The sequence below is a fragment of the Oryza glaberrima genome, chromosome 8 (assembly GCF_000147395.1).
Source record: "Oryza glaberrima chromosome 8, OglaRS2, whole genome shotgun sequence".
In the NCBI taxonomy this organism is placed as follows: Eukaryota; Viridiplantae; Streptophyta; class Magnoliopsida; order Poales; family Poaceae; genus Oryza; species Oryza glaberrima.
This window is the reverse complement of record NC_068333.1, coordinates 293,573-304,628: the sequence shown is the minus strand read 5'-3', so window position 1 is coordinate 304,628 and position 11,056 is coordinate 293,573. Positions and strand designations below refer to the sequence as shown.

The 11,056-nt window shown below is 48.7% G+C and overlaps 2 protein-coding genes across 2 annotated transcripts; both read left to right on the top strand.

Moving 5' to 3' along the window:
* The first annotated feature begins 5,854 nt into the window (after positions 1-5,854).
* Positions 5,855-7,477, top strand: LOC127782756 (indole-2-monooxygenase-like). The gene has a single exon (XM_052310024.1). The coding sequence runs from the start codon at positions 5,855-5,857 to the stop codon at positions 7,475-7,477; it is 1,623 nt and encodes a 540-aa protein (XP_052165984.1).
* Positions 7,478-9,278: 1,801 nt separating this feature from the next.
* Positions 9,279-10,853, top strand: LOC127781981 (indole-2-monooxygenase-like). The gene has a single exon (XM_052309059.1). The coding sequence runs from the start codon at positions 9,279-9,281 to the stop codon at positions 10,851-10,853; it is 1,575 nt and encodes a 524-aa protein (XP_052165019.1).
* The last annotated feature ends 203 nt before the right edge of the window (positions 10,854-11,056 follow it).

Genomic DNA, 11,056 nt, shown 5'->3' with positions numbered 1-11,056 from the left:
GCCATGATTTTTAAAGGAAAAAATTGTTTCCTTATTAATTCACTTGATTAAATTGCTTCTAGAAATACATATATAAATCTGTGACGTTTGCTTTTTCCCCTCATGACAAATTAATATTCGTCACAATCTCCCATTGAAATACTTTATGACGATTTGTAGTTGGTATTAATGACGAACATATTTTTTTCGTCACTAAGCCACCCCATCTCATACTAATCGTCATAAAATGGAATGTGCTAATGACGAATAGCTCCGATGTCACGAGAAATTCGTACAGAATGTCATATTTCTTGTATTGCCAAAACAGAGTTCCTTTCCCATTTCCAATTCTTCTTTTACAATATCTTAAAAAATATATGCTTAATACAAGAAGAATTTGATGAGGTTGGTAGCCAATTTCAGTCACGTAGCAGTAGTGTACAATGACCTTATACATACTCCTTTTTGTTTGCACTGGTTTTCCTCGATCCGCCATGCAAAATGAATCGAATCAAATCGCAGGATGATTGCGGAGGAAAATGGAGGAGGTGACAAGGACGGACAGAGAGAAAGTGACATGACAAGAGGTGGAACAAGGGACCAACGTGGGCAAATGTATTTTTTCCATGTGGCAAACTTAAATTTTATCAGCAAATTAAACTAACGCGTATCGCAGTCACAGAAATGGCTAGTGACACTTAAGAGACAGTACTATATAATATGCATTTGACAATTCTCATTCTATGCAGGTGAGTAGTTTTCATCTATATAGATATTCAAGGAATTGATGGCCACGGCCCACGGGATGCTCGATCTTCTGTCAGGTGAGGATAACTATCGATTTGGCAGAAACTTGACTCATGATCCGGTTTCTGATCAACACGATCCAAATCCTGCAATCGCAGAACCACGTCTCTTTTGGTTATCAACCATGCCGAAACCCGATTTACCTCGCCGAGAAGGCTAATCGCTACGAGTGAATCATAGAGCACAACCAAGAACAAGAGAGACAACAACTCAATTGCACTCTTGTAGATGAATGATTAACTAAGAACTCAAAGTTGGGGTTACACAAACCGAACTAGCGGCGATACTGCGATGGCAGAAATAATCTAAGCAAAATTCAACCTCAACTCAATGACGGCTACAGAATATATAGGTTATAGGGTATATCTTGGACCTGTCACGCCCCGAACTAGTCCCGAGCGGAACTAGCCCGTGACGCTCCAAATTAACCTGTTAATCGATACCAGTCCCAGGAAACAGTGCTGGTATCACAGGAAGACAGAATATCACAGCAACAGAGGTCTCTTTATTATAGAGTAGGAGTACAGTCATGTTGGGCTGCGGACAGATCCCGAGCTCACAACTGCATTACAAAAGGGAAGCGGAAGCCAAGACTTGGACCAAACATCACAGGCGCGACTTGGGAACTAGGCCGAAACCCTAAAACTCATCGTAGCCGGCTTGCTCCTGGAAGAACTCCTCGTCAGCGGGATCCGCTTCATCTTCTTCAGCAACTGGGGGGGTTATTTATATAGAGCAAGGGTGAGTACGGGAGTACTCAGCAAGCCATGGGAAATAAGTGTTTAATGCAGGCTTCAAGGAAATGCTGTTGTTTTTGCAACTGACTTTATTTAAACTCTTTTTTGAAACAACTACGTGAGTGCTTCTCAAACGACACGGATGAGACAGTGCATCTCGTCCGGTCGGAGTATGTGCAATGTATCAGTCTTTTGAATTGATCAAGATTGGCACCCGGCCAACAGCTTTCAAACGGCCACCCGGGCCTGGCTGATCCCATCAGCCACAGATTTTCCAAACATCAATCCCGAACCACATCAGCAAATTTCACAAAGCAGTAGTCAAACAAAACTACGCTAGGAATCACCTCACATCCGCCCATGACCGTGGGCACGGCTGTTCGAACAGTTTAATAACCTCTGCAGAGGGGGCACACTTTACCCACACGACATTACTAACCCGGATCATCCAGCCCGTGCAGAACGGCCACGACTAGAGACCTTAAGGCTTTCATGACAAGGCATTTCGAAAGCCGACACAGGTTCACCATATGCCAACGAGAGGGGTCCCAGACCAACACCAGAATAGGTCCCAGACCATACTGTGCCAGGAAGCCCAGGGGTCCTCCCCGACACCACCCCGGCGAATCCACATGTCTCTTGGCATCAAGGCTCCCCCGATTAGCTAGTTACTCAGCCAGGGGTGTCCCATTCCACCCATGTGGTCGTACTTGTCTTATGTTCGGATGAAATTCCAAGGAAACGGTCCTTAAGGGCAAGAGCGGGAAACCGTACACCCGGTACGTTCCCCGGTCCGCTATTTTGGAAATTCATTTAGTTCGCAAGCACCGACCCAGGTGTCGGGTTTTCCAAGTCTTTTGTAAAACCCAAGTTTTACCCAAGTTGTTTCTCAGATTTTAAGTTTGAAGGCGACCGTCGATACTCGTGCAGAGTGCACGATTACCGAGACGCAACTAAGTGGTTACAAGGGAACATGGTATAACAATTAACAATGGAAGGATCAGATGCAACAAGTTAGGTAGGCCCACCGGTCTGCCTTGCAGACAGTGCAGACAGATTAAGTGCAATCCTATCAATGCATAATATTTTTCAAGCAACATAATTAAGTTCAAATATAGGCTCGAGATGTTCGAAGGTGGCTTGCCTTGCTCGAGATCTTGAGCTTGATCCTCGAAATCCTCGCACTGCAGGTCTTCAGGCTTCGAAACTACACGCGAAACGGGACAACTCAACAATCGGCGAAAATAAGACCCTATTATTGACCTCTAAGCATGCCATTAGATAGATCTCGAGATTTGATGAATTTTGGAAGTTGAACGGAGTCAAACGGACTTACGGTTGGAAAGATATTGAATTTCTAAGATTATTGGATTTTTGGTCTAAAGGAAAAGGATTTATTTAAATCCTTTTTGAAAAAGAAAAGAAAAGAAAAGAAGGAGGGAGGGAAATTAGACTTTCCTCGGGCGGCTAGGGCGCGGCCCGAGAGAAAGGGGCGGCTTGGCCGAGCTTAATGGGCCGGCCGGCCCAAGAAGGCGGCCCAAGGCGCGCGCGCGGGCGGGGAGGGGAGAAAGGGAGCCGGTGGGCTGGGTCCATCCCGCGTGGTCCCGGGTGGGACCCGCTTGTCAGCGACTCGGCTCACCGTGAGCGAGGTGCATGCGGGGCGTGCTAGGGTTTGGGGAGGGAGGCGCGGCGCATGCGCGCGGTTCGCGGAGGACGCGGTGCGGCGGGCCCACGCGCAGCCTCACGGCTCGTGGTGGACTGCGCGCACGGGGAGGGAAACGGAGGGAGCGGCTGGCCGGGTCAGCCGATCCGGTCGCGGCCGAGGTGGCGCTGACGTGGCGCCTACGTGGCAGCCACGCGGGCCGGCGGGAGGTAGACGACGACGCCGGCCGGAACGGACGGCGGACGACAGCGGCGAGCGGCGGAGCGAACCATGGCGATACAGGCGAAGGCGAGCACACCGGGATGTTGCACGGGATAAGGGGAGACGAGCCAACGGCTCGGATTTGCCGGGGGATGCTCGACGGCGGCGGATTGCGGCGGCGACAACCGGCGGCGGGAGAAGGGGGAAACGGCGACGAGGTCACGAGGGGTCGATTCCCGGCGGTGAGAGCATCTACGCGGCTACGGGGATCCTTTGCTAGCGTCGGATTGGGCGGAGCTACGCCGAGCGAGGCCAGCGACGAGCGGGCGCTACGGAGCTCGGGCGGCGACGGCGGCGAGCACACGGCGAGCGGCGGCAACGGTCGGGGCGGCGCCAGCTAGCTACGAGGAGGCTACTCGTGCTACTACCCGAGTCTAGGGGGGGATGGAACGAGAAGGGAGAACGGAGGGAGGCACTACCGTGCGGGGTGATGGGGCGCAATGACGAGAAACCGACGGCACGGGAGTGATCTCTCTGGCCTCGGGCCGGGGAAGAGGAAGAAGACGAGCGCCCGGAGTCCTTTTCCGCGTCCTAGCGCGCACCGGCTCCTCCGGCACACGCGACGGCGGCGGTCGGCGAGAGAGACAGGGACGGCAATGGCGCGGTGGGGCGAGGGCGAATGGGAGAGGAAAGGAAGGGGAGGGGAAACTTGGGTTTATATGGGCGACAATGTCGGTTTGGGAGAGGGGAACCGACATTGGACGGTCAAGCCAGCGAGCTGGCGCTCCGGCTAGCGGCCAAATCGGCGACAGGGAGGAGGGGAATGACGCCGGCGGAGGAAGAAAAAGAGAAAAAGGGGGAGAGAAAGGGGGCTTGCCTCCTTGCTACTTCGAGAAAAGGAGGAGAGAGAGAGGGCGACGCGGCAGAGGGGGCGGAGGGCTCTGCCTCCGTCCCTTGGAGGCACGCGCGGGGAGAGGCGGGGCCGAGTCGATGACGACGGCGATGACGGCGGGGGCGGTTTGGAGCGGAGTGGCGACACGGGTGGCAGGCACGGGCAGGCGCGGCAGAGGCTGACGGCGACGGCGACCAGGCGGTCGTCTACCACGGCGCGCGCGCGCGCGGTAATCAACGGGCGGCGCGGCGAGGCTGTAGCGAGGGCGGGGGTGCTCGGCTCGGCGCGGCTCATGCGCACGCGGGCGCAGCGCACGGGCAGAGCGGGGGAGAGGGAGAGAGAGAGAGAGAGAGAGAGAGCCGGGGAGGGAGGGGGAGATGGGCCGAGAGGGATTCGGCCCATCGAACCCGAGGGAGGCAAAATAGACTTTTGCGGAGGGATTTGATTTGGGAAGGATTTGGATTCGGGATTGAACTTGACGATAGATCGGGGATTTGAGATCTGAGATGGCACGGGCACTAGACAACAAGCAAAGAAACAGATTTCGCAATTAGGGTTTTTAAGAGATAGTTTTCCCGCTAGGCGCCGCGACGGAACGGGCGCTACAGGACCCTTGGACATGTCCCTATTATACTACATCATAATACACGGCCCAATAATCCCAAAGACGGTGACGCGGAACCCGAACATATTCTGAGCCGCCTCCCGCCCGCTCCTGGCCGCCGCCTCGTCGGCGGCGGCAGCAGTGAGAAGGGCGCCTCCAGCGCCCCGTGCACTTGGTGGGGAGTGGAAGAGAGGAGAGAGAGAGGAGTGGTGGGGAGGGGAGGAGAGGAAAGGCAGAGAGAGGAGTGATCGAGGGAGAACAAAAGGGGAAAGGAAAAGAGAAGGTGAAAAATTTGAAGTGAAGGAGAGGGAAAAAAGGAAGAGATATTTTCGCGTGCGGTCCACTGGAGAGGTCCGCACGTGAAAATCGATTTTTCTGTACGGGTCTCTTAAGGATCCGCGTGAAAATAGAAGGCCGATTTTTTATAGACGCACATGAAAGAGGTCCATATAGGAAAATGGGAGCTCCTTGTGTAGGAAAATTTTTTTGTGTACTAGTGACAATGAATTTAACGGGAAAACTGACAAAAAGAATATATGTATAATAAGGGTATAGAAATCTGTTTTAAAATTATTTAACCTTGACTATGGTGTAAAAGCAAGTTTTTTTTTTTGACAATTCAAAAGAGTTAAGAGTTCCATTGATTCAGAACAAGTATATGGTACGGCACGGGCTTTTTTTTTAAAAAAAAAAAAGTATGGTACGACACGTACTGTTAAGTTTCGCAACAAAGCAAGCCTATTGCACTGCAGGGCACGACAAGCAAGCTACTAGCTAGCTAGAATGCTCTACTAGATCGTTAGCTAGCAGCCGGCTGCGACGTCGACTCGACAATATTCTAGACAAATTAATGAGCATATATATATCAGGAGGATCATATCTGTGCAAGATAATATATTGAACACAACTCATCAAGTGACAGGTCTCACACACCAACCTCTTGGAGAAGACACTAGAGAGATTAGGCAGCCATGGATGTGATGCTAGTGCCAATTCCACTACTATTCTTGCACCAGCACCACAACCATGAGCATGAGCATCCATCGCCGGTAGCTCCACAGCCAACAATGGCATCCTACTACACTCTCCTGCTGGCGCTCCTGTGCCCTCTTCTCCTCCTACTCATCAAACGTTGCCGGGCGAAAACCAGGGACGACGAGCTGTTTGACAAGCTCCCCTCGCCGCCAGGAAGGCTCCCTGTGATCGGCCACCTTCACCTCATTGGCTCCCTCCCGTATGTCTCCTTCCGTGAACTTGCCATCAAGCACGGCCCTGACCTAATGCTTCTCCACCTCGGCACCGTCCCGACTCTCGTGGTGTCATCCGCTCATGCGGCGCAGGCCATCTTGCGGACGAATGACCACGTGTTCGCGTCACGGACCTACTCTGCTGTCACCGACATCCTCTTCTATGGCTCGTCAGATGTAGCATTCTCTCCCTATGGCGAGTATTGGCGGCAAGTCAAGAAGATTGCCACCACACACCTCCTCACCAACAAGAAGGTTCGCTCCTACGGCAAGGCAAGACAACAGGAGGTGCGCCTGGTAATGGCCAGGATCAACGAGGCAGCGGTGGCACGCACTACTGTCGATCTGAGTGAGTTGCTCAATTGGTTTACCAATGACATAGTGTGTCACGCCGTGTCCGGCAAGTTCTTTCGTGAAGAGGGCCGAAACCAAATGTTTTGGGAACTAATTCAGGCCAACTCATTGCTACTCGGTGGTTTCAATCTTGAGGATTACTTCCCCAATTTGGCGAGGGTAACTACTGTTAGGAGGTTGCTTTGCGCCAAGGCCCATAATGTCAACAAGAGATGGGACCAACTGCTCGACAAGCTCATCGATAATCATGCCACCAAACGGTCCTCCTCGGTGCTAGACCTAGACAATGAAGAGAGTGATTTCATCGATGTCCTTCTCTCCATTCAGCATGAATACGGTCTCACTAGAGACAACGTCAAGGCAATCTTGGTGATCATGTTCGAGGGCGGCACGGACACGGCGTACATAGAGCTTGAATACGCCATGGCCGAGTTGATTCGGAAGCCCCAACTAATGGCCAAGCTACAGGCCGAGATTAGGAGTGTGGTACCAAGAGGGCAGGAGATAGTTACTGAAGAGCAACTGGGAAGAATGCCCTACCTAAAGGCAGTGATAAAGGAGACGCTTCGGCTACACCTCGCAGGGCCACTTCTCGTACCCCACCTCTCTATTGTTGAATGTGATATCGAGGGCTACACAATACCCTCTGGCACACGTGTCTTCGTCAATGCATGGGCTCTGTCCAGAGACCCTAGCTTTTGGGAAAATGCTGAAGAGTTCATACCAGAGAGGTTTCTCAATAGCACAGCACCTGACTACAATGGGAACAATTTTCATTTCTTGCCATTCGGTAGTGGGCGGAGGATATGCCCGGGCATAAATTTTGCTATTGCCACCATCGAGATCATGCTAGCAAACCTTGTTTACCGTTTTGATTGGGAGATACCGGCAGATCAGGCGGCAAAGGGAGGCATCGATATGACCGAGGCGTTTGGACTGACCGTGCACCGCAAGGAGAAGCTCCTCCTTGTTCCTCGGTTCACGCAAGATTAAATAGTCAATCTATATATCTTATCTAAGTAGTTGTGGTGATCTCATTTTTCATCGTGTAAGTGGTGTGCTTGTTCACTGGTATCTATTTATCTATAATAAGAGAAAAAATAAAAAAAAATTCCCCTATATGTGGAGCGTGTGGTCCTGGACTGGAGGCATGCAGATTCGACGAGTCAGCAGTTCACATCTATATAGATAGTATCCTCTAGTGTGTTGCACGGATCTTAAAGCACTTGGATGGTGGATGAGCCCGGACACTATAGTGCCCCTAACAAATTTAATATATATAATGCACGTAGTACCAATTTAATACGTACGCTAATTTAATTAGCACTAATCTTTCATGATAAATTTGGAAGCTACATATATATAGGCCTTATGTAAAATCCGTTTTTTTTTTCATTTAATAGGTTGTTACATTACACCATCTTTATCGTACATAGTATTCCCTCTGTCCCATAATAAGTACAGTTGTGAGTTTCAGCGTTCAATTTTGACCATCCGTCTTATTTGAAATATTTTTATGATTAGTATTTTTATTGTTATTAGATGATAAAATATAAATAATACTTTATGCGTGACTTAACTTTTAATTTTTTTTCATAAATTCTTTAAATAAGACGGACGGTCAAACGTTGGGTACGAAAACTTATGGCTGCACTTACAGTGAGACGGAGGGAGTATATCATTAAGTGAAATATTAAACATTTTAGATGGAGGATTGGAACTGTCCTGGCCCAGTTCAAACCAGATTAATTATGGATTATCGATTGCCATGAGCACGCTCCTTGATGAAGCTTCGAATTAGACTATTTTAAATAAAATTTTAAACTTTATAATACTTATTAATTTATTTATTTGTACCCTCGATTAATTACCACAAAATCAGAATAATCCATCAAGAGCACCATAGATCGGGCTAAGCAGCTAGACACAAAATAACAGTTACGACATCAACATACTACATCAACCTCCTATATATCATAGAAGTTGGCGCCGTGAAAAAAGTTTATTTAGTATAAGCTTTTCAGGTTTCTATTTTTCTAAAATAAATTTTTCGCAAGGAACAAAAATTGAAAAATCCAGCCATCGGTGCTACGAACGGGCCAAGAGATAAAAGAGCAGATGGCATGTCAATGTCAGTATTTCAATGCAAAGCAAGTTTCATGTTCCTTTTATTTTTAAAACAGAATAAGTTTCAGTACACCCAGAACAAAATATATATATATATATAGTACATTGTATCTTCCAAACAAAACCATACTTTAACAGAGGAGGACGTCGGTCATTATTTCTTTAACAGAGCATGTGGGGTAATCAACTGCATGCAAGAATTATTAGTTTATTAGCACCATCCGTTTAATGGTAATTGATTGGTGGATCGCGCAATGTAAATATCAATATGCTATGTTAGTGGCATCGTATCTTCCAAACAAAATTACTAATTTATGTGGTAATCGACCGCGTGCAAGAATTATTAGTTTAGCACACCATCCGTTGAATGGTAAATGATTGGTCGATCGCGCAATGTCGAAGATCAATATGCCATGCATGTCAGTGTCATCGTATATAGGAGTATCGATCTTCCAAACAAAAGTATAATTTATTAATGGAGAACGATCTCGATGCAGTAATGATCGATGCACGGCGCGCGTTATAAAAGAAGCAAGGACCTTCCCTACTCAACTCACTCATTCATTCATCAAAGTTGAAGGTAGCTTAATTAGCTCTAGCGAGCTAGCTAGCTTGCTCTGTCTTGGAAGCTAGCTAGGCCACTGATACGTAGTAGAACGTAGCAGCAATGACCCAAATGCTAGGAGCATTATTATTGTTCCAAGACAGCCTGATGAGCACCATGACAAGGATGTCATACTCTCTCCTGCTCCCCATCTTGTGCCCTCTTATCCTCCTACTCCTCTTCCGTTGCTATGCCTATGCAACAAGGTCCGGCGGGATGCTCGACAAGCTCCCCTCGCCGCCGGGTAGGCTTCCACTTATCGGGCACATGCACCTCATCGGTTCTTTCCCACACATGTCACTCCGCGACCTTGCGACCAAGCATGGTCCTGACCTGATGCTCCTCCACCTTGGCATGGTGCCGACCCTAGTGGTATCATCCTCTCATATGGCGCAGGTCATCTTGCGTACGCACGATCGTGTGTTCGCATCACGGCAGCAATCTGCTATAACCGACATCCTTTTTTATGGTGCAACAGATGTCGCATTCTCACCGTATGGTGACTATTGGCGGCAAATAAAGAAGATTGTCACAACGAATCTCTTGACCATCAAGAAGATCCGCTCCTATAGTCAGACACGGCAACAAGAGGTGCGTCTGGTAATGGCCAAGATCGTCGAGAAGGCGACGACACACATGGCAGTGGACTTGACTGAGCTGCTCAGCTGCTACACCAACAACATGGTGTGCCATGCTGTGTCTGGCATGTTTTTTTGCGAAGAAGGCCGGAACCAACTATTCAAGGAGCTGATCGAGATCAACTCGTCGCTCCTTGGTGGCTTCAACATTGAGGATTACTTCCCTAGCTTGGCAAGGCTACCTGTTGTCAGGAGGCTGCTCTCTGCCAAGGCCTATGACGTCAAGAAGAGATGGGACCAGTTGCTTGACAAACTCATTGATGACCACTCTAGCAAGCATAGATCCTCCTTGCTTGACAATAATGATGTGGAGAGTGATTTCATCGATGTTCTACTCTCTATTCAACAAGAGTATGGCCTCACTAAGGATAACATCAAAGCAAACTTGGCTATCATGTTCGAGGCTGGAACAGATACATCATTCATAGAGCTAGAGTATGCCATGGCAGAGCTAATGCAGAAGCCCCAGATGATGGCCAAGCTACAGGCTGAGGTGAGGGGTGTGGTATCAAAAGGGCAGGAAATCGTTACTGAGGAGCATCTAGGTAGGATGCCCTACCTAAAGGCGGTGATCAAGGAGACACTCCGACTACACCCTGCAGCGCCACTTCTTGCGCCCCATGTCTCCGTGGTTGACTGTAATGTCGAGGGCTATACTATACCCTCAGGCACTCGTGTCATCGTCAATGCATGGGCTATTGCCAGGGACCCTAGCTATTGGGAAAATGCCGAGGAGTTCATGCCGGAGAGGTTCCTTAGCAACACAATGGCTGACTACAATGGAAATAATTTCAATTTCTTGCCATTCGGGACTGGTCGAAGGATATGCCCAGGTATAAACTTCGCGATCACCACCATCGAGATCATGCTAGCAAGCCTTGTGTATCGCTTCGATTGGAAGCTATTCACCTCAAGGATCGATATGACAGAGACTTTCGGGGCAACTATTCACCTCAAGGAAAAGCTCTTCCTTGTCCCACATCTCCCTCAAGATAATTAGTCAACTTATCTCGATCTTAAGTTGCTAGTATATATATTATCTTACAATTTGATATCTTGATATTGTATCGTAACCGCCTCTGTCAACAACTTGTGTAAGTAGTGGGCTTGTACGTTGTAACTATTTTTATCTTTTCCTTCTGAGGAGGGCTTTGTTGTAACTTGTATGTATAATGTATCTATACCACTCCACCTACTCATAAT

Bases quoted from the DNA above. Each gene is read 5' to 3' on its own strand.
- LOC127782756 (XM_052310024.1), top strand. From the start codon at position 5,855: ATGGATGTGATGCTAGTGCCAATTCCACTACTATTCTTGCACCAGCAC.
- LOC127781981 (XM_052309059.1), top strand. From the start codon at position 9,279: ATGACCCAAATGCTAGGAGCATTATTATTGTTCCAAGACAGCCTGATG.